At 42.4% G+C, this 24,070-nt stretch overlaps 1 protein-coding gene across 1 annotated transcript in view; it reads left to right on the top strand.

Annotated features, from left to right (window-relative positions):
• The first annotated feature begins 4,111 nt into the window (after positions 1-4,111).
• The window catches only part of NEK5 (NIMA related kinase 5), a 59,680-nt gene continuing 39,721 nt past the window's right edge, over positions 4,112-24,070 (top strand). The window contains exons 1-7 of the mRNA XM_049646868.1: positions 4,112-4,395; positions 4,505-4,643; positions 13,478-13,574; positions 20,774-20,871; positions 22,533-22,616; positions 22,707-22,777; positions 23,870-23,956. Of these exons, the coding sequence (XP_049502825.1) occupies positions 4,527-4,643; positions 13,478-13,574; positions 20,774-20,871; positions 22,533-22,616; positions 22,707-22,777; positions 23,870-23,956 (554 nt within the window). The 5' untranslated portion in view covers positions 4,112-4,395; positions 4,505-4,526. The remainder of the gene's footprint in view (positions 4,396-4,504; positions 4,644-13,477; positions 13,575-20,773; positions 20,872-22,532; positions 22,617-22,706; positions 22,778-23,869; positions 23,957-24,070) is intronic.

Here is a 24,070-nt window from a genome sequence, read left to right on the forward strand (position 1 = left end):
GTGGGACGGGGTGAGGGGGCTACAGATCTTGTCTGCAGTTGGCAGTCCTGGGCAGGAGAAAGAAACAGGCCAGAGGCGGGACGTATTGGACACTAGAGTGTGCCGTGGAACTAATGGGATGCCAGTATGTGTGGGGCATGACACACATGTGCTGGGGTCCCGTCATTCCATTGTCATTCCATCGTGGGATGCTGTTGTGAGGTGAGATATTTTAATGTAGAAGAAAGAGGCTTCTCCCAGGGGATCTCCCCGAGCAAGTGTGCAAACAGCAGAAGCCCGAGGCAGTATGGGGAGCAGTGCTCCAGTGAAGAATGGGAAAGCAGTTGAATCTACAGCAGGATGGTTACTGAGCATCTCCTGAAAATGTGGAATACATGCATCTTGTAGATGTAAACCATTTTTTTTTTTAATTTTCAGGAACAAAAACCATGGTATAGCCCTTCACCCCACACATTTTATTTACCCTTAGACATCTAGTCAACCTGATTTGTTACTGCTGCTGTTAGCTTTGATTGCTTGATGAAGGTGATGTCTGCTACAAGGTTAAACTGTAAGGTTACTGGTTTTCGATTTCTGGGTCCTGTTCATTGCAAGTGAGTCACCAAGTCCAGCCCATACTCAGGTGCTGAGAAATTAAGCTGTACCTCCTGAAGGGGGCTGTAATCCAGAGCTAAGTCATTTGTATTTTTGCTTAAACTGTTCCAGCTTTGGCCATTGGGAGTTTTTTAGGTTACCTCTATGTTCCTTTGACATGCCCTCATTCTTTTGTGTTTTGGGAACACTTTCTGGTACTTTCTGGTACTACAAGAAGACGGTCTAGGCTCATCTTGAAGCGTCTCTGTCCCAGCTTCAGAATCAGCCATTTCTCCAAGGAGCCTTGGTTCCTGTCATGGTTTCAAAACCAGGATCCGGGTGCTGGGTGTGCTTGTTGCTACTGAAGTGTCACTGCTCCTAGGCCCTCCGAGCAGACAGAGCTAGGAAATCCATCTGTGTTTACTGTCCTGTGCACATGCACACAACTATAGTCGTTCTGTATCTCTCCATCTGTATGTATATTAAGCTAAGGGTGAGTTCATACTGATGTCCTGGAGTCTGATTTAGTACCAAAGGTTCACCCTGGCCTTTCCCCTCGCTCTTCTGTAGCTTCTCTCTCTGATAGTGAGAAACCTGGCCCGAACCATCCACTATCCACTTAACTGCTCAACCCCAGGATACAAATGTAAAGCAGTTTCCAAATAATTAGCCCATACTCCCGTGAGAAACAAATTTCCCAACTAGAGTACAGCATTTATGTGTTGTTCCTAGTGCTTTTAACCTTAGGGTTCCAGTTAAAACACCATTTCCCAGAGTTACTTAGGTTAGCTCCTTTTTAGCCGCTCTCTTGAAGACTTTTCAAGAATTAAGGTAGGCGGGGGTCACTTTAAGGATAGTTCCGGATACTCAGCTTCCATAAATAACAGTATTGGGTACCTCTTAGTCATCTCAAATTTTAGCATCGCCCCAGGGTGTAAATATTTCCAAACCACCAAACAAAGGGAACTTGGAATTATGTATAGTTATTGAGAGACTGAATCTTGATTAGATGACAAATCCTTTCAAAAGTCAGATGGTTTGCAGAGTTTGCTTTTATTATTTAAAAATTTTTTTTTTATTTTTGGGAGAGAGCAGGGGAGGGGCAAAGAGAGAGGGGGACAGAGGATCTGAAGTGGGCTCTGTGCTGATAGCAATCATCCCTGTGTGGGGCCTGAACTCATTAACTATGAGATCATGACCTGAGCCAAAGTCTGGACACTAACCTACTGAGCCACCCAGGTGCCCCAACAGAGTTTTGCTTTTGAGGTACACTTTTAACAAAACTTCCTATTATTTATTTAAATGAATGAGATTTCTTAATACTTACAGCTGGGAGGAAGGAAGGAAAGAAAGGAAAGAAAAAAGGACGGAGGGAAAGAAAAAAGGAAGGAAGGGAGGGATGAAAGAAAAGCAAGAGAATCATTGTTGAACCTTGTCGATTCTAGCAAAAAGTTAGCATTCATCTGTGGATACTAATTGGGAGGAAGAGAAAAATCCATTGACATCTTTAAGAGATGAATTTCCATAACAAATTTACTTTTTATGTTTAATGATTATTTATCAGTGTGATTCATTTTATTTTTACCAGTTATATACTACTAGTAATGTTAATAATTCAATAAAAAAATAAAAGCCTATGATCAGGAAATGTAAATTTCCATTTATATGATAAGGTGATCAATATAACTTTGAAGCAGAAAAACATTACCTATGGGGATACAAGTTTAAGGAGAGAAAGAAATGATGTACGCTTTGTGATTCTCAAAAGAAGCTTACTTAAAAAAGAATGATTGTTGGTTTCAAATTGCTGTAGTTTTTAGATTCCTTTGGATATGTCTTACTTGTGTCAATATTTATAATTGCTGGAAATTACATCCTTTTCAGCTACTTAGACAGGTAATGAAACGTTTTAGACAGCAGCTTGGTGTGCAATTGGGAGTGGGGAATGAGGAGGAGGAGGAGGGGGCCTGTTTGCAGGCCTCAGGGCGGCATCCAGTTTTGTAAAAGAACCCCCATGGAGGCCGCCAGCTGTAGACAAAACAGTCTCCAACCCTTGACAGTATTTGAGACCTTGCACAAAAAACTCTCCTTGACTGGGAGACCACAACCTTGCTGGGTTGTTGCAAACAGAAATAAATATCAAAAACCGCAAACCATCTGGTACGCAAGAAAGAGGCGCGGTGTGCTTGTGTGCTGGGATAGGCACTGGAGTCCCGACCTACGACAAAGTAACTCCAAACTCCCTGGCCCTGGACCCAACTTCTGGGTGGACTGCGTAGACCCCTCCTCTCGCAGCTTGCTCCCGGAGCCCCGCCTGCGTTTTCCCGGGCGGCTCCGCCCCGGCGGTCCGGAAGCGGGGCGGTCCGGGGACCCAGATTCCCCCGGGACGCTTCCCAACCTGCGGAATCGGCTGAACAGGTATGCTGCGGGCGGGACGCCCCGGATCCTAATCCCGAGCTGTCCCCGGAGCTCCGGGAGCCGCGGGGAAAGGGACGAGCCCCTGCGGGGTAGACAGGGCCTGCAGGGGAGCCGTCCGAAGTCCTGGGTCCGCGTCATTCTCCGTGGCAACGTGCGACACGCCGCGCTCCCGCCAGCGCGCAAACTCGGCGCAAGCTCGGCCGCCCACCCGGCGGCCGCCTCCCGGGGTGCTTCTAAGGGAGAAGGCTTGTCCCGAGAGCTGGGGGCTTCCACCCACTGGTGCTGTCTGGGCGGTGGGTCGCCGTCTCTCAGGTACGGGGCTGGTGCCCTCGAGTTCCGATTCCCCAGCCACCTTCCTCAAAACCCGATCCTCGGGTGTCTCGGGCCTCCCCTGGCAGCGGGGCTGGTTCCCCCATGCCACCCACGCAGTTGTCCCCCTTCCTACCCTGACACAAATTATCGAAAACATAACCTGCCTGCTCACGCAAGTTTTAAAAGTGGGCATGATGCCCTAATTGCAGTATAAAGAGGAAACGCAAGGGAACCGTTTACAACAAAGTCTGCATTTCAGTCTGCAAATTCTTGGTTAGTCCACACTTGAAGACGTCGTGAAGTAGCCAAATCCCCGCACCTGGGCAGGGAGGCACCTGACAGTGACCGCCGCCCGCTGTTAGGTTTCGGCTACCAGGAGCAGCGCGGCCAGCGGGGGCGTGATTTTCCACACCGGTGCACGGTTCTTGGTAATTTTCTAAACAAAAAGTGCAGTCAAGCCTTGATTTACATGCAGTTGCATTCCTCGAAAATTCAATGTTCGTTAAAACTGCAAAAAAAAAAAAAAAATCTGTATTTACATGTAAAATGGAATTTGGTTCTAGCCGCAGGTAATTATAAACGGATTTTTCCACGCACCTGAATGTGTGTGGGGATTTGCTAAGGTTGTAAGGCCGCAGGATAATCCTTTATCTTCAGGACTGTTCCTCGCATCGCAGGACATTAGTATCTGAGGCCCAAGCCACTTCTGAATGCCAGAGTGCTTCTCCAACTCTGCCGAGAACAGGAAAACATCCACAAATTCCCAAGGTGTCCCCTAGGGGGCAGCACGTCCCCGGTGAGAAGGGCCGAACTGTAAAACTGCGCGAGCCTTAAAGACATTCCTGCTTTATAGAGATGCCAAGACCCGAGGTGGTGTATTTTTGATTCTCAGAACAATCTTGCACATATGGGAATTGTTATTTCCATTTTAGGAATTGGGAAAGTGAAGTTTTCAGAGATTAAGTGACTTCCCCAAGATCACAACACTACACTGTATCAAAGCTGAGTCTGACCTGAGATTCTACCAAAAAGCAGTTTCACTTTGGTTGTCTCCTGTGGCCACAAGGAAAGTTATTTGACTGTCTTGGTGAGGTTGGTAGGAAAATTTTAGCAAAATAAGTTCTTTTACGTTGTAGTGATCAATTTTGTGACTTTATGTTTATGAACAGTGTGTGATAAAATTTCATCGCTCTGATTTCAGGAGCCACCGTGCATTCGAGACCATGGATAAATATGATGTGATTAAGGCCATTGGGGAAGGTGCCTTCGGGAAAGCATTCTTGGCTAAAAGGACATCGGATAGCAAGCACTGTGTTATAAAGGAGATCGATTTTGCAAAGGTAAATTGAAGAAGTTCACATTCCTGTTCATTTTCGGTATTACATTCAACTGGCTTTTAATTAGGTATGAAAAGGAAGCACATTTTTTTTTGCTTGTTTGTTTTCATAGTATGAACTTTAAGCTTCAGTTAACTGGTTTACTCAAACTCCTAAGTCCGTGGTCCAAACAGCAACCAATGATTTTATTAGAAAAAGGAAAGGAGAGGAGAGGAGAGGGGAGGGGAGGGAAAAAGAGGAAAAGAAAAATAAGATTATAGCATCTGGCTCCTGTGGCATTTGAGGGTGGCCTGCAAGGTCTGTGAGATTTCTTCTGCTCTATTGCTTGACTTTTCTGTTTGGCCACAGGGTGGTCCTCTTCCTCTGGCTGTATCTCCATCATCGGGTCCCCTCCACAAAGACTCTTTCTCTAAACGTGAGAAACTGAGGTAGCAACACACCCTCAATCACTCCTTATTGCACTGCCCCATTTTCTGAATGGCATTTATAATCAGGAATTACTTTGCTCACTTATTTCTTCATGCGTTTCTTGTCTGTCTCCTTCAGCATGTAGGACAGTGCCTGGCACGTGATAGGCGCTCAAAAACATTTATTGAATGCATTGAATGAATGGAGGAAAACAATGTACTTCTGTTAGCTTAACGATTTTGGAGACTAATGAAATATATTTCATTGAAAAGGAATCATTTTTGTGGAATTCCTCTCAGCATTTGTGTCACCCTCTCTAGTGATGTGTGCATTTCAAATGTTGGGACAACAATGCCCATCGCATGCTAGAATTAATTTTAAGGCAAGTGTTGTTGGTTGTCTTCTGGAGGATTTATGATTGAGGGTAGCAGAAGACCTTCCATACAAAATGTCTGCAAAATGGGGCTTCGGGCTGGCTCAGTTGCTCAATCGGTAAAGCATGTGACTGTTATAAGTTCGAGCCCCACGTTGGGTGTAGAGATTACTTAAAAATAAAATCTTAAAAAAACAAAAACAAAACCCCCAGATGTGTGCAAAATGGACTTCATAAGTTGCAGCGTGAGCGTACTTAATGCCACTGAATTTCTCATTTAAAATGGTATATATTTATGTTCTATATACTTTACCACAATTCTTAAAAGTTGCAAAGAAAAAAGGACTTCCCAAACTTATGTGGAAGCTCAGATGTAAGTTTGCTGTATAAAACTCAGGGGCGCCTGAGTGGCTCAGTCAGTTAAGCATCTGACTTCGGCTCAGGTCATGATCTCACGGTTAGTGGGTTCGAGCTCTGCGTTGACAGTGTGGAGCCTGCTTGGGATTCTCTCCCCCTCTCTCTGCCTCTCCTTGACTCATGCCTTCTCTCTCTCTCTCTCAAAATAAATAAACAAACGAAAGAAAGAAAGAAAGCTCTGGTGTAGATGGTTAGCCTCAGGGAGAATGCTTTATTTACCAATATAAGTCCCTTTTCGTGGCTCCGGTGGCATACTTCTACAAGTGTCCTATTATTCTAGCGGCCTGTCAGAGCTTCCTTCTGCAACATTGTTCTGCTCACACTCTCTCGTTTATCTGACTGCTCTTTCTCAGGCCTCCCTGTTTCCTCATCCTCTATCTGTCCCAACCATCTGTTCTTGGCTGACACTCTTCTCTTTCCCTGGGCCATCGCCTCACTGCAGACCTCACCAGGTCGCAGGCCACACTTACAACTCTGTCTCCAATGAGGATACCTTCCAGCACCCTGGTTCTGCATTTCATCTGCTCTGTGCCACACCATGCTCGTGACATTAGTGTCCTTGTGATACCGAGGCTCAAGACTGAGGAGTCATCTCTGAGTTTTTTCTCTCTCCACATCCAATTACTTGCTAAATACCGTTGGCTCTTTCTCTCCCTCGAGTTTGTCTTACTCCTTTCACCAATTCCCTGGGTTACCCAGTAGCTTTGTCACGGCTCCAGCAAAATTTTGGTAATGCTCCAGTCATGTCCACAGACCTTCCCGTAGACAGAAGTCATAAAGGAAAAATGGCTAGATGCACTGTCATCTTTGACTGCATGAAAACATCAAACTTCTGTATGACAAAACCCACCACGAATAAATTCAAAGTTGACAGAATGCCAAAAATATTTGCCAAGTATTGACCTAACGGTGCTAGCCTTTTGTAAATGAATACAAAGAAAAAAACCCGTAACTGAAGAAGTAATCATACTTACTCCTTAGTAAACTAAGAAATAGAAGTCAAACAATTTCACTTTTTGCGTACGCATTTGGGAAGGATTAGAAGGAGTATGAAAGTGGAGGAAGTGGGCACTGTCTCCCTCTACTGGGAGGAAGGTAAATTGGTATCACAATGAAGAGAACTCTGGGTATCAAAGCCTTGGAAGGATCCATGCTGTGTTTGTATTATAGGTCCGCAATATGTTGTGATGATGAAAACAAAATCAGGCCACCAGCACTTGTGTGTTTGTGTGTGTGCGTGTATGTACTGTTAATGTTACACACACACACACTAACTGATTATTGCTGAGTGATGGGATTTCACCTCCACCATTCCTTTCTGCAGTGTCAGAATTTTAAAATTTTTGTAACGTTTATTTGTTTTTGAGAGGGGAGGGGCATGCGTGGGGGAGGGGCAGAGAGAGAGAGGGAGACACAGAATCCGAAACAGGCTCCAGGCTCTGAGCTGTCAGCATAGAGCCCGACACAGGGCTCGAACTTGGTTGGGAACAGGGAGATCATGACCTAGGCTGAAGTCAGATGCTCAACCGACTGAGCCACCCAGGTGCCCCATGAGTTGTATTATTTGTATAAGCAGGAAAGCTGTCTTCATTTTGAATTTTTTTAATGTTATTTATTTTTGAGAGGGAGAGAGAGAGACAGAGTATGAGCAGGGGAGGGGCAGAGAGGAAGACGAAGACACAGAATCTGAATCAGGCTTCAGGCTCTGAGCTCTCAGCATAGAACCCGGCATGGGGCTCAAACTCACAGGCCATGAGATCATGACCTAAGCCAAAGTCGGTTGCTTAACCTACTGAGCCACCTGGGCGTCCCTTCAAAAAGGAAAGGAAAAAAGTATACATCCTAGGATCTAGTACATCTGTTTCTGGGGGTTTATTCAAAGGGAAATCTTCAGAGATGTACAGTTAGAAAGCAACTTAAATGTCCAACAGCTGGGGATTGGTTACATAATTTATGAAAAACAAAGCAGTTGTTAGAAATCATGTTGTAGGTGAAATATTGACATGAGAAATGTCATGGCTTCTGCAAATTGGGAAAACAGTATGTGCACAGTGAGGCAATCTTTGTAAAAATACATATTATCTCTCTCTCCGTCTCAGTATTTATACACACACACATATATTCACATACGTCAAAGGAAGATGTCCTAGATTGCTATAATGTAGGTGGAATGTGGGATTATACTGTACTTTTATATTCTTTCACTCTTCAGATTAGTTTTGACACTCTCGCTGATTTGTTCCCACATTCCATGTCCAGCATCCCTCCCCCACATGCAAACCCTTTGCACCCTAGCCTCGGTGCTCACCCATGGGGCTCTTTCTTTCAAGAAAGTCTTTGCCCATCTCTAAGCATCAAGATCCCACTTGTTTAGGGCTGAGCTCCAGGAAACCTTCCAGGACCTTCCGACTCAAAATAATCTCTCTCTGTAAACTCCATAGCTTTTTATCCATCATGTTGTTATGTGCTGATTGCCTTCTAGTCTGATGTGCTTTGGCTGGTTTGTGTGTGCGTCTATGCCTTCTCCCCCTTATTAGACTGTGTTTTCTGTGCAGGCAGAATCCAGGCTTTACTCATCTTGGTATTCCACACGGCACTGGTAGGTGTTCAGTACGTTGTTATTGCATAAATAATTCAATTGATAGATACCTTCAGGCCTTCTAATTCTTCTGTTAAGCTGGTACATACTTAGGGATTATAACACCATTTTAATTCTAAGTAAAGAAGAAACTATTTGGGAGGTGAACCCTCTTTAACAATGTATATTAATGCAGTTCATTAATTAGTCTCTCCCATTCTTTAGTATAGATAATAAAAAATTGACCACATTTTTCTAATACAGCACTGATTTTCTTTCATCCTTTTCCTCATGAACCACCCTGGTATCCATCCATCACTAAGGAGAATGTTATGTTAGGCCTCGTCCTTCTTGCTTTTTCGTATGTCTTTCTGTTATTAAATTTGCCTAGCAATGCCTGTGTCCCAGTATTAACATGTATTACTCTTTCTCCCTTTTCTACCCTAATGTAGTTTTTCATCACTTCTCAGCTAAAGAAATCTATGTTTCTTTTCACATCTCCAATGCCTCTCCACGCAGTAAACTCTAAACGCCAGAACGTGAATTGCTCGTTTTCTTATAGGTACCAAAAATCTAATATTTTTTCTCTTATCATCCTACTATTACCAAGCATATTATTTTGGTTCTTTTTTTTTTTTTTTTAAGTAAGCTCTATACCCAAGGTGGGGCTTGAACTCCTGAGATCAACCCTGAGGTCAAGAGTCACATGCTTTCTTAACTGAGCTGGCCAGCCGCATTATTCTTTTGATTCTTGCTTCCAAATATGTGTTGTATATTTTCTTGATTATAAAATAAAAATGTTCATTGTAGAAATTTTTGAAAAGAACCGAAGGGGAAATTAAGACCATTTAGAGGAAAATAAAAATCATTTATAACCTTTCTCTTAATCACTATTAACATTATGGTGAATTTCTCTCCAGGCTATTTTAATTTTTTTTTTAGAGATTATTTATTTTGAGAGAGGGAGCACGTGTGAGCTGGGAGAGACAGAGGGAAAGAGAGAATCCCAAGCAGCCTCTAAGCTGTCAGCGCACAGCCTGATGCAGGGCTCAAACTCACAAACCCAGAGACCATGTCCTGAGCTGAAATCAAAAGTTGGACGCTTAACCAACTGAGCCACCCAGGCACCCCATCTCTGGGCTATTTTTTTTTTTTTTTTTTTAAAAATGTTTTTATTTATTTTTGAGAGACAGAGACAGAGCACAAGTAGGGGGATGGGGTACAGACAGAGAGGGAGACACACAGTGCAAAGAAAGCTCCAGGTTCCAAGCTCTCAGCACAGAACCTTATGCGGGGCTCAAACCCATAAACCGTGAGATCATGACCTGAGCCAAAGTCAGACACTTAACCGACTGAGCCACCCAGGCATTACCCTGGGCTATTTTTAATGCATAGATACTTTATAAGCTGTTGGAATGATTGGTGCCATGGTGGATATACCCTTCTATTGCAGCTTTTTATTTTTAGCAATATATTGTATTTTCCCAAGTCATTCAATGTGTTCATATAAAATGTTCTCATAATATTAAATGTTCACAATAATAGTGATAATGGTTACCATTAACTGGGTGCCTATTAGACATTCTGCCATCCTGGGTACTTTACCTGTATCAACTTATTTAATCCTGACAACAACCCTGAAGGGAGATCTCTTGCTTCCCTGTATAGGTAAAAGAGCTGAGGCTCAAAGATGTTAAGTGATTTGCTCAACGATCTTTCTATTTCTTCCTCTGCTCTTTCTGCTCTAACGCATTGCCTCCCTTGGTTTGTGATGACTGCATAATACAACATCAGGTTAAAAACACCATCATTTAACTTCTTCTCTTTTTGGACATGTATGTTTGATTTTTGGGGTATGATTAAATACCATGTAATATGTAGAATAGGAGTCACTTTTTTTTTTAATTTTATTTTTTATTTTTTTAAATTTACATCCAAATTAGTTAGCATATAGTGCAGCAATGATTTCAGGAGCCCCTTACCCATTTAGCCCATCCCCCCTCCCACAACCCCTCCCGTAACCCTCAGTTTCTTCTCCATATTTAAAAGTCTCTTCTGTTTTGTCCCCCTCCCTGTTTTTATATTGTTTTTGTTTCCCTTCCCTTATGTTTAGCTGTTTGAGTCACTTTTTAAGTTTATTTATTTTATTTTAAGAGAGCGAGAGAGTGAGAGTGAGAGAGAGAGAAAGAGAACAAGTGGGGGGAGGGGCAGAGAGAGAGGGAGAGAGAATCCATGCTATCAGCACAGAGTCCAATGCCGGGCTCGATCCCATAAACCGTGAGCTCATGACCTGGGCCAAAATCAAGAGTCAGACGCTTATCTGACTGAGCCACCCAGGCTCCCCTAATATGAGTCATTTTTATTAAACAGACTATGTGCGTTTACCTATATGTGCATTAAATAAAAAGGTTTAGCCTGGGTGGCTCAGTCAGTTAAGTGTCTGGCTCTTGGTTTCTGCTCAGGTCGTGATCTCACAGTTCATGAGTTCAAGTCCTGCATCAGGCTCTGCACTGATGTTGTGGAGCCTGCCTGGGATATTCTCTCTCTCTCTCTCTCTCTCTCTCTCTCTCTCTCCTGTGTACTCTGTCAAAATAAATAAATAAACTTAAAAAAATAAAATTAAAAATTTATAGAAAGGTTTAGCAATTAACAGCAATTACTCCTACGGCATAAGAATTCGTGGAATGAGTGGGGTTGTGGACAAGGGGAAGTTTCATTTCCATTGTGTTCACTTCTGTCTGGCTTCAGATAGTTTTTAAAATCACAAGTGTGTATTATGATAGTAATTAAAACACTAATAATAAGAGTGCCTGCTCAGTCAGTTAAGAGTTGGACTCTTGGTTTCGGCTCAGGTTATGATCTTGCGGTTTTGTGGGTTCAAGCCCCTCATCGGGCTCTGTGCTGACAGTGCAGAGCCTGCCTGGGATTCTCTCTCTCTCTCTCTCTCTCTCTCTCTCTCTCTCTCTCTCTCTTGCTCTCTCTGCCCCTCCCCCACTTGCACTGTCTCTGTCTCTCTCAAAATAAACAAAATCAACTTAAAAACTAAAATTAAAGAAATAAAAAACTAATAGTAAAACATGGTGATGAAGGTTGTCATAGGAGAGTGCTGAAGCACGTTTCTGATTATTTTCTTTGGATAAATTTCTGGAAGAATTACTAAGTCAGATCCTGGAGCATTTTTAAAGTTTCTTAGTACGTCTTATAACACCTCCTTCCCAGGAAAATTTTACCAGTTCATATACTTAACACCAGAAGTCTATGAGTGCCGTTTTGCTGCTGTTTGGATAACCCTGTGTATTAAAATTCTTTTTGTCTTTGACCGTGTTTTTGATGAGACATGCATGCTGTCAAGTTTTGTTTTCATCCTTGCTCTTTTGATTATTGAGTGAGGTTGAATATTTTCTTTTCTCTTTGTCAGTCATTTTTGTTTAGTTTTTGTGAGTTGCCCATTCGTGTATTTTGCCCTATTTCTATTGGCAGATTTGCCTTTCTTTTCTTGTTAATTTGCCAGGACTCCTTTATATATTGTAAATACAGAACTATTTGTCACATACGTTGCCAATATTTTTACCTAACCATCAAAATGCAGTGACCTACCTGCATTTGCCTTTTGATTTTGTGTATAATGTTCTTTTGAAAAATAGCAGTTAAAGTAGTTGAGTAGCCAAGTCTATCAACCTGGTAAGAATACTTCAGTTTCTTTTTTTTTTTTTTATGTTTATTTATTTTGGAGGGGGAGAGAGAGGGAGAGAGAGAGCGAGCGGGAGAGGGGCAGAGAGAGAGGGTGAGAGAGAATCCCAAGCAGGCTTCACGCTGTCAGTGCAGAGCCCAACACGGGGCTCAAACCCACGAACCACGGGATTACCTGTGCTGAATTCGGATGCTTAACCGACTGAGCCACCCAGGTGCCCCAGTTCCTTTTGGTTTTGAAGCTCATTTGCACCAGCTGTGCAGTTTAATGGGGTGGAAGGAACTGAAGCTTCAAGGCTTCAAAGGCCTTGCTGAAGGGCACACAGGTAGGAGGCAGTCAGGCTGGGCTCGAGAACGTTAATTTTTACAAAATCCTCAAATCTCAGTGAGGATGAGAAATTTGGGAACTCCCACATCAAGTGTGGGCCAGTGTCGAAGAACATTACAGAGGGAGCAGTGGAGAGGAGCCGGGGACCTGCAGAGGCCAGAAGCCAGGGTGGAGATGACAGGGTGGAAATGATGGCAAAGAGCTGAGAAGGAGGAAGTAGAGGTGAAAGCGAAGGGTGGCCGCTGCCGCCGACACCGACACCATCGAAAAATACTGGGCAGTAGATGATATATTGAACGGTAAGAAAGTACATCAAGTCAGAAATGAAGTCGCAAGAGACAGTTTCTATTTGCAGGTGAAAAATGGTGTCATCTTAACATAGAATTTTACTGGTCTGATTGATGTGATATATGACCTTCTTCTTAAGATTTCATTTGATTCTTCTCAGTAGCGATTGCTGCTGGAACATTGCATTTTTATAAAGAATGTCATTGCTGCTGAAAGATAGATATTCCAATAAGTTTCCTCTAGACGCCTGAATAATTAACACAATGCCACCAGTGCAACTGAGCCTTTTTTTTTTTTAAATGTTTATTTATTTTTGAGATGGAAAGAGACAGAGCACAAGCAGGGGAGGGGCAGAGAGAGAGGGAAACACAGAACCTGAAGCAGGCTCCAGGCTCTGAGCGGTCAGCACTGAGCCCGACGCGGGGTTCGAACCCATGAACCGTGGGATCATGACCTGAGCTGAAGTAGGACTCTCAACCGACTTAGCCTCTCAGGCGCCCCACAACTGAACCTTTAAGACAGCACACCTTCACCAGAAATATTTATTTTCTTGTTTACAATTGTCATAAACCATTGGTTAGATACAGATCTGCTCTGCTAATTCTAGGGATGTCATTTCCTGCCGCTGTAGATCAGTTTCAGAAGTGGCATTAGGAGCCAGTGAAATTCTGAAGAATTTCAGATGACAGTGAGCAGAACGCATGTTCTCGAAAGCAAGTTATCTTTACAGACTATTCTCTCTTAATATACTTTAGATGCCCACCCAAGAAAAAGAAGCATCAACGGAAGAAGTAGTTCTCCTGGCAAAGATGAAGCATCCCAACATCGTAACCTTCTTCAGTTCGTTTCAAGGTTTGACTTTCTAATGTGCTTCCAGGGTTTTAATAAAGTGTAGTCACGTAGACATCTATAAGGGATACGTTCCTGGGAACTGTGCATAAATTAGGTTTCGTAAACAGACGTTTTCCCGTTCACTTAAATGGTCATTTGAGACATTGACTTTACTTCTTCTCTAGTGAGTTTTCGTAGACGACTTTTCCAAGTTTGTTCAAGTTTTCCTACCTGTCCTTAATTCTTACCGTCTCAAGTAGTTAATGATTGGTATGCTAATAACTCCTAGATTGTGGCCTCCAGTAATACGCATGAATGTCTCACATTGCACGTTGGCTGTGAGTGGGCAGGGTCTTAAGTCTGGGGTCCAGGTGATGGAGCCGCCCAGGTACGGAGCACGCTGTTCTCCTGAGCCAGAGAAAAGGGCGAGACACAGGGTCCACCACGCCATCACCGTCGGAGCCCTGCTAGGATGTGGCCTGTTTCTCACGATCGTTCTGAGCTCACGGTCTTGTTGGCACAGCAGTCCCAATAACATGGTGACGAGGAGGGGATATCCTGCCTCTGAGAGTCCTTGCATGCGCTGGGGCGACAGGTGGGCTGTCCAGTCCTCTTACAGAGAGGCGGCAAACAGCCACGCACCGTGGCCAAGCAAACAGCCAAAGCAGAGGGGGAGAAGCTTTAAGGAAGCAATTCCCTTCCTGTGGATGCCTGAATACAACATCTCTTCTGCCTTCGTCCACCACTTGGCTCCAGGGGTAAAAATACAAAACAAAACACGAAAGGAGCATTGGTCAAAGACCATTCACTCACTTAACAAAGTTTTATTGAGTGCCCTCGATGCCAGGCGTTGTTCTGAGAGCCAGGAATATAACAGTGAACAAAACAGGCACAAGGTCCTGTCCTCATGGGGCCTCCATTCTAGGGGGAAGAGACAGACAATAAACACATATCCTGTATGTCAGGTGTGTGTAAGGCTGCACACGGTTCACCGTGGAGCATCCCGTGCCAGCCCCCAGCACTGGGGTGGGTGCTTCAGTTCACACGTGCTGAGTAGTTAATGGAGCAGGAATGTTACCTAGATGCCTTCAAGCACCCTCAGGGGGTGTAAACATCAGTAAATAAATATACATAGCCCCTACTGTTTGAGCTTTTACACTGTGCAGGGCACTGTGTTTCTTACAATTTTTTAAATATTTATTATTATTTTTTTTTTTTTTAATTTTTTTTTTCAACGTTTTTTATTTATTTTTGGGACAGAGAGAGACAGAGCATGAACGGGGGAGGGGCAGAGAGAGAGGGAGACACAGAATCTGAAACAGGCTCCAGGCTCCGAGCCATCAGCCCAGAGCCTGACGCGGGGCTCGAACTCACAGACCGCAAGATCGTGACCTGGCTGAAGTCGGACGCTTAACCGACTGCGCCACCCAGGCGCCCCTATTTATTATTTTTAAAGGGGGGGAGGGCAGAGAGAGAGGGAGACACAGAATCTGAAGCAGGCTCCAGGCTCTGAGCTTGTCAGCACAGAGCCTGATGCGGGGCCCGAACTACGAACCGTGAGATCACGACCTGAGCGGAAGTCAGACGCTCAACTGACTTAGCCACCCAGGTGCCCCATGTTTCTCACAAATTAAAACCTCTGCATTCAGTGTGGCCCTCTTCAACTCCTGGGTATGAACAGGGTTCTTCTGAGGTCTACTTGGGACTTGAGCAGTACATCTGAGCAGGGAGTTGGGTTATTTTGAACAACTTCTAAGGGGCAGCCACTGAATAAGGGCCCTACATTTCTATTCATCGATTCCTAACAAGCCAGAAGACAATCTTTTCCTTATTCCTCGGGTTATTGCTATTATTCCCTCTGTCTGGCTAACGCTCACGCTCAGGCTTTCTCCGAGATCACAGTTCCCGTCAGAGCCCCCTTCCTGACCTTGCACCGCACCTCTGCACTTTGTGTGTGTGTGTGTGTTTACAGGTATGAATTGGTGTAAGATAGTCCCTGTAAGACAGTAGATCTATTGAATCCTTTTCTCAGCACTGGATCCTCAGCATCTAACACATAGTAGGTGCTTAATATACAATTGCTGAATGAGTACATGGACTGGACCACTTTCACAGAGTGGAATATGTCTTTATGCAAGGTAAATATTTGAGGACCGTTGACATAGATACTGTTTTAAAATCAGAGGTCATTTGTACAGCAGAAATGACCTCTACTGAATCTGTTTATATTGTAAGCTTAAACTTTCTTATGGCAGCTTTATTTTTTGTTTTTGAAGCGTGTGTTTAGGAAAACTAGAGCAATGAGGACAATGGGTTTGCCTGCAGGTTGTTGGGACTTGAAACATGGAGCTTATCTGAAAGCCACAGAACCCTTTGTAGCCCGGGACAGCTCAGAGTCAAGATAAAGCCTTTGTTTACCCTCAACAGCTTGTCTCTGAACAGAACCATGGCTCTAGTTCAGTAAATGTTTATCTATAAAAAGTATGAAGTTTTTGTAAGTTTGAAACAACATATGAATAATAAGGCGATGTAGTGAGATTTTTCCTGAAGCTAAGTTAATTCCATTTAAATTCTTTCAGTAAATATTTATCGAGTGCCTGTTATATGCTAGGCATGTTCTAAGTTTTAGGGATCATCGGTGAACAAAATTGGCCAGTGTCCCCCACACTGTTGTTTTCTGTTGCTGTGTAACAAGTGACCACAAATTCAGTGGCTTGAACCAACACCCATTTATCTTTTCCTAACCTCTCTAGATCACAGGTCTGGGTTTGGTTCTCTGGATTCTCCGCTCAGGGTCTCTCTCTCCACTGGGTCTGCTGTCTCATCAGAGGCTCGGCATTGTCTTCCATGCTTATTCACGGTGCTGGCAGAATTCATCTATTTCACTGGGGTGGGTATGGGCTTCCAGAGGCCAGCTGCCCTTTTGTAGGCCTTCTCTCCCTTGGAATCTCTCACTTCCTCTGTCTCTGACCTCTAGACTTAGATTTGGATGGATGCTGTGTTTAGGTCAAGCCCACCGGTAAAATCTCCTTTTCTATTAACTCAAAGTCAACTGACTTCAGTTATATCAGCAAGATCCCCTTCGCTGTATGACATGACATAACCATGGGAGTGATAGCCCATCGTATTTACAGGTTGTACCCTCACTCTGGGGGAGGGAGTCCATAAGGTGTGTGCACTGGGGCCATCTTAGAATTCTGCCTGCTATCGACTGTGGAGTTTTATAGGCCCAGAGGAAAGGGTGGGGAGGGTTGGACAATAAATGTTAACTTAATTAATAAGCACATTGTGTCGTATACTAGAAGGTGATAAGTGCTGTGGCAAAATAAAATAGGGTGAGGCAGGAGTGAGGAAACAAGTTAGAATAGGGCAGTCATTTGAGCAAAGACTTGAAGAGCCATGCTAAACTCTGGGGAAGAGTTTCCTAGGACAGAGCAACAGCCACTGCAAAGGCAGGAGGCAAGAGCAGGCCTGATGGGTTAAAGGATTGGCCAGGAGGCTTTGGGGAGAGGCAGTCTGCTGTGGGCCCTGAGCATCTCACACGCGCTTGCTGGGCGTGCCAGGAACGCAGAGCCCTGACCGCTGTCTACCCAGCTACATATTGTGTTTGTAGTGAGCGACACTGACGGATGAGACATTTCCCCCAAGGCGGAGCTGGCTTGTTCACTGCTCACTAAAATGCAGCAGATTCCTCAAGGTCAGTGTTCCTTTCCTGTAACGTGGCCCACTGCAGTGCATATGCTTGTCTAGGCTCACATGTTGTACCTCCGTGGAGTTTGGGGGACACAGAGAACGAGCGCTAACGTGAAGCTCTGACTCCTGCTTTTGCCAAGAGTAATAAAGTCCTTTGCCTCTGGCCCAGGAGTCACATGTCCTGGCATCCGTGAAATAGTCACAGGCTTGTAAATAGTACAGAATCTCATACCTGGCACAGAGCACACTGGGAAGTCAGGGTGAGTAGAGTACAATGAGCAAGGGAGAATAGCAGGAGGTATTTTTATTCTTTAGGCCGATTCTGTGTCCCTCCTTGATGTGGGGTGCTAAAATGCTTTTATTTATGGAATGATGGTGGTAATGGATGATATTTCATCAAGTCTAGAGGCCATTAGTTACAAGATACACCATTCTGTGCTAATTACAAGAAACAATACTGTCAATTAGACCCTAACACAGTGCTTTTTTTTATCACAATTTTGTATTTAATGTGTACTAAAAGAGCCTTTTTAGACTTATTTACTTTCTATTACTCTTGTGCATACATAAAAAGGCAACTATAAGCAAATTAAATTGGTTAAGGTGTAAAAGTTATGCAGGCGGTATAATAACACCAAGACTGCTGGGCCCCCAGCAACCGATTAGAAGATGCCAATGTCTGTAAGATGCAATCCTAACTTTTTAAAAGTGCAGTTTAGAATGAATTAATTACAGCAGTTGTTTTTTAAGTGTTCGAATTTGACAACAGAAAAGTTGCTTAATGTCAGTCCCTACTGTTAGTGTCCCTAAATAGTTTTGAAAGGTCAATGACCCATGAGCTCTATAGTTCCAGAAGTTGCTGCTCTACAATGTGTCTTGTACTTCCTTTTTAGAGAGCACCCTTTTCCTCTTCTCTGCATTTTCAAATATTCTTTAAGATTAAATACAGTCTTAATATTTGCAGAAAGGGACCTCTGTCATCTCTGCTCTGAGCACCTCCAAACGCTTGCTCATGTGGCATATAATCTACTGTATTATTGTGCCAGTGTATTGCATTCTTTATTTCCATCAATGGGATTGGAGGCCGTGAGAACAAAATTCTTTCTCATACCTCTTCCCCCTCCTACGGTGCTTATTCTTCTTAAACAGATGGAAAATTTGAGAACATAAATGATATTTCCAGACAGTTCTAACCCCATTTAAATATGAAATTAACAGTAGCTAGTGGGGAGGCAATGGATATTTAGAGCCAAATGATGCTCATTGACCCAAATAGTTTTTTTTTTTTTTAACGTTTATTTATTTTTGAGACAGAGAGAGACAGAGCATGAACAGGGGAGGGGCAGAGAGAGAGGGAGACACAGAATCCGAAACAGGCTCCAAGCTGTCAGCACAGAGCCTGACGCGGGGCTCGAACTCACGAACTGTGAGATCATGACCTGAGCTGAAGTCAGACGCTTAACCGACCAAGCCACCCAGGCGCCCCCCAAATAGTTTTTTTAAGATGGCTCAGCCATGATTACTTCTGAACCAGCCAATTAATCTCTTTCACGGAAAGCCAGTGTAAGGCTGAGTGAATTGTAGGTTGGTGGAAAGTGAGTAAAATGGAACCCTTTGTCCTTAGCTTTCCTGACTTTGACTGTTCCGTGGTTTTGAGATTGTCATCCCTTCATCACTATGGCAGCCCTTTCAATGACTCAGCTATGAGAAACAGTAGCTCTCCTAAAAGTAATATGTTCCTGAAAATAACTGATCCCTAGGTGATTAGGGTGTGTCAGGAAATACCTTCTTAAGACCCTCCTAGACTCCCCAAGTCTGTCCTCGACTGGCTCTTGTCCCCTTTGCCCTCCAGGGCACAGACTTCCACTTAGCTCTTCTCACGTGTACTCACTGATTTGCCAACTCTACGGTCCACGCCTTGTGCAGGAAGGATGGCTTATTTACCCTTTATTCCCAGCACCGCATTCCTTGGCATGTCCTCGGTAAAAGTCTGTGGATGAATGAATGGATCTGTCCCATTTGAGGAGGGAGGTGGACATTGAAGTGTTATGTGAAAGGAGCACTGAGTTTGTGAATTAGATGCAACCACAACCGAGGGCAGATGCTGTCAGGATGCTCGCGGCCACTTTAAAGTTGGTTTGAGCTACTTGAAAGAGAGAGGTAGCAAATGATAGCTATTTGGCAAGAGATTCTGGCATTTAGTGGATGTTCGGTCACTACAGGGCAAAACACTAGGGAGATTAACCCCTGATTTTGTGCCATGTTTTTGTGTTCCTTACATGTTTTATGAAACCACTTAACCAAACTTGATTAAGCCCCTTCCATGTGCCTTCTACTGTGCTAGGTGCAGGGAATACAGAAGTGCAAAGTGTGGGCTCTGTCTGCAGGGAACCCACAACATAGCAGGAGACGTGAATAACTGAGTAGGAGCCGTCTCCTGACAGGAGCCCCACTGGCAGCTGGCTGGTTAAGGGGAAAGGCTGGTTAAGCAGGAAATCATACAAACGTGTTTAATTTTCATCTATAAATGCACAATCACTTGCCAAACTTTTGACATAAGACCGAGGCCTCATCTTTGATTATGCGTTCATTGCATAGAGTTCTGAATATTCTTACATAGGCGACTCTCCTCCATTTCTTTTTAGAGCTTTCTTTTTAAAGCTCCAATCTTTTTAAAGCTTTCTTGGTTATTTTCCACTTGTCTTATCCAACGTTTAGGTCGATGGCATTTTTTTTTTAAAGCTATTCGCTTTTATTGAGTTCTCCACAGTATTCAACATAGGTTTTGTAGTAATAATCACATCTCTCTTTTTCCGTTCGTATTTCATCAGTTCATGCAATAGTTGTAATAACAAGTATAATTGGCCTAAGCAGATTTGGGAATGCACACGATGATCTTGGTGAGAATTAGTGGGAACAGAGGTAGCTGAGCAGGCTAGAGAGGCCAGTAGCCACGAGTGGAAACCGTGAGTGGGCAGCAGGAATGGAGAATGCGCATTACTCTAGAAAGTAGGTCAGGCAGAGGTCAGTTGAGAAGAGTGCGTATTGTTCTCAACAACATAGCTGAGTACGTGCCATATAAATAAAAGGTTATACTCAAGTTCAAAGGTCTATTAATTCTTCCTGGGGTTTTGGTTAAGATTCCTGGCTGCTATTTTACAGCAGATTTCTCACATCTTGCAGGAATGTGTTAATAACAAGTGTTAACATTGATGGAACTCTTCTTTATATGCAGGCATTGTTCTAAGCATCTGACATGGATTAACTTGTTTAACCTTTATGACACTCCTGAGAGGAGTTTCTATATTATGATCTCCACCTTACAGATGAGATGATGACGCACAGAGAAATTTAAATAACTTGCCCGCAGTCACAGAGCTAAGAAATGTTAAGTGGTGAAGTGGGATGAGAACCCAGTCCATCATGATTCTACAGCCAGAGTTTTTAACAGTTGCATACTGCATTTTTCTGTTATATTCTCCATCTTCGGGAACATGAAAGGTAATGAATGATGCCTTTTCTTACAGAGAACAATAGGCTGTTTATTGTGATGGAGTATTGTGACGGAGGGGATCTCATGAAAAGGATCCATAGACAACGGGGAGTGTTATTTAGCGAAGATCAGGTAAAAACACCTCCATTTTGCCTTTTGATTTGTATGAGGGGCAATTAGATTTATAGTGCTGTAAGTAATAGACCATATTTATATACAGCATGATTGCTGGTAGAGAAAATTTAAATCATAAAACAGTGTATCAATATTCTTGATAGATTTAGTCCAGAACATGTTTGCAATTGAACTGAAATTGAATCTCTTTTTGAGAGTGAACTTTGAGAAACGATAGTGTATTTTTGGACAATCTCATGTAGGATGCCCTTGAGATAAATCTTCCTGGCTAAAAAAATGTGAATGTGGATGTTCCTCAGCCATTTCAAATGTGACATATTTATAGCTTTACTCTTCTTCCTTTTACCATTTAGTATGCTGTTTTAAAATAGCTATCCCACTTTGCTAGGGAGCATGGAAGGCCTTCGTGGCAATTGGCTATTTAGTTTCATTGATTATGAAGAAAGAGGAGAGAAAAGGTGAAGAATAATGGCCTCAATTCCCATTCCCTCTTTGCACAAACACATTTTTCTTCCATACTCGGAGCTTCCTCTGGAACCCTCCTGGGAGCTGTACTCATGAAGGAGACAGCAAGTATGTGTGTGTAGAAGGGATTCTGAATCGGGCCTGTGTGATGGATAAGTCAGGCCACTGCCTGGAGCCGTGCACAGGAATGGCCTGCCATCTTTCTTTCGGCCATTTGTTTCTTTGTTCTGTTCTACCATGTAAGAGCCTCATGCCTATATCATTTTCTACGGCACACAATAGAATAGTTTGAATAGACAGATGATTCAGGAATCAGGATCTCTATAAAGTTTGCAAATTTAATCACGCATTCTTCCTATGTTCATTTACATTTTATATTAAATTCCATATTTGTAGAAACCCTCCTTTCTTCCTATCCAGGTATTATGTTGCTTCATTTAATAAAAATACTTTTCTCTACAAAATTTTGAGTTACATTTCCCTCTGTTGGAAAAGAATGAAAATTATAACAATCTTAGCATCTGGAGTATAGCTTTTTTCCTTTTGTTTTTCTTTTTCTGTGTAACCTGGCATCCAAAGAACCAATGAAATTTTAGAATAGTTTAAGGAAATCTTTACAGGCCTAGAACACATTTTTAAAAAGAGGCTCATGGCCAGCTAAAAGAAAATAAAATCAAGACTAAGAAAGGAGATTAAGTTTTAAAAGTAAGATATTTGTTGTTTTTATATTAGATACATATTGATAATTCATTAAAATTGTTAACAACCTCATAGATTCTCTGCCTCTTCTGCTTTCCCTCTCTGCCCTGGGCACCCTCTTTCCACTGAAAAGGAAACCCTCATGGCACCAGGGTTATCAGGAAATGCTGCCTATCTACTGTCCTAGTGCAGTTAGCAGACCAGCGTTAAGAAAAAAGAAAATCATGAACTGCCTCCCTCTCTCCCCTGCTTCTACTTATCTTTTTCTGTACTTTTTCTGTACTTTGATACCAGTGCATTCAAATTGCCTTTTGCAACCTCCATTTTTCTAGCTATAAAAAGAGAATAATGTGAGAAGATGGTATTTCCAGTAGTTTCATTCATATAAGTTCGGACACACAAATGTGTCATTTCTCTCTTTTTGTACATTATCTTGAAGACATTTCAATGACCACCAGACCACTGACCGGTTTTGTTTAATGTTCCCTCTACAGATTCTGAGTTGGTTTGTACAGATTTCTCTAGGACTAAAATATATTCACGACAGGAAGATCTTACACAGGGACATAAAAGCACAGGTAGGAGTTCAGAGAGAAGATCAAGACAGAAACCGATCTTGTTGTTTTCTTGAAATATCTCCCACAACATAGCATTCTCTCTATTTATAGAACATCTTTCTTAGCAAGAATGGAATGGTTGCAAAGCTCGGGGACTTCGGGATAGCAAGAGTTCTGAACAAGTAAGTGCTTTTAAAAATCCTTTTTCTTTCTATTCCTAACAGCCAAAATATGTATTTTTAGGTATCATGAATTAAGATATTAAAAGCTTGGTTTCCAGATAATTTGAGATAACTATTTCTATAAATGCCTTAAGTCATTCAGATGATACTTGGTCTGAGAGTAAAATTTCCAAGATAAATCTCGGTATAATACAATGATGGTGGCAGTATTGTGTAGTGTGAGATAAGCTTATCACAGGAGATGTGACTGAATACGCACAAAGCTAGTGCATTTAGTGAAACAGGCAAATTCACACATGCTCCGGGGAATGTATCGATGCAACTGCTTTGGAAGACAATTTAGTGGTAATAAGTATCAAGAGATTTTTAATCATTCTATTCCTGGGAATTTGTTCTCAGGGAATAGTTTGAAATTTGGAATAATTTAAATGCCTTATAATTGGGAAATAGGTAAATTTTATAAAACACGGCATAAGCGTGGACCTGAATATTATGTAGCCATTTATATTTATGATTTTGAAGACTTCTTGATGACATGGGAACAAACTTTGTCATATGAAGGCAAAAAATGGAATTCTGAATTTTAAATACTCCGTGATCACAGTCATATGAAAAATTGCCTGGAAAAAAGATGAGAAGGAAATATATCCAAATTTTAAATAATAGCTGTTTTGGGGTAGTGAGATTCTGGGTAATTTTTTTCTTCTTTATTCACTTTCGTGTTTTCCAAATTTTAAGCCGTGAGATTGCATTACTTTGGTAATTGGAAAGGGAGAATTCTTTCTGCATCTAAGAGTTTTATAATATAACAATTGTACTTCTTTGTGGAGTCTTTGAGCCATAAATTTGTTTTATGTGTTGATTTTGGGGAGGTAAATTATAAACTTAAAAATCAACTAACTTTAAAAAAAATCAACTAACTTTATTATTCTTGTTATTAGTATGCAGTATGTTTGCTTTATTTCAGTATGTGCATTCATCAAATTTTGTGTTATCCATTTTTATACTTTTTTTCTTGCATGTCTGTGTCTTAAGCCTTTTCTTACTCCAGTAATAAACTGTGTTGTTTTATTATTTAATATGATTTGCTAGTTCCATGGAACTTGCTAGAACTTGTATTGGAACACCTTACTACCTGTCCCCAGAGATCTGTCAGAATAAACCCTACAACAATAAAACGTGAGTTATCGACTATTGGTTTGAAAGTCTCAGTACTGACGCTGGCAGGTTCTCTTTTTCTTATGGTACTTATGTAATTGCATTTTCTTCATGTGTGAAATGGGGACCCCAGTG

The sequence above is a fragment of the Panthera uncia genome (genome assembly GCF_023721935.1).
Source record: "Panthera uncia isolate 11264 chromosome A1 unlocalized genomic scaffold, Puncia_PCG_1.0 HiC_scaffold_16, whole genome shotgun sequence".
NCBI classification, from domain to species: domain Eukaryota; kingdom Metazoa; phylum Chordata; class Mammalia; order Carnivora; family Felidae; genus Panthera; species Panthera uncia.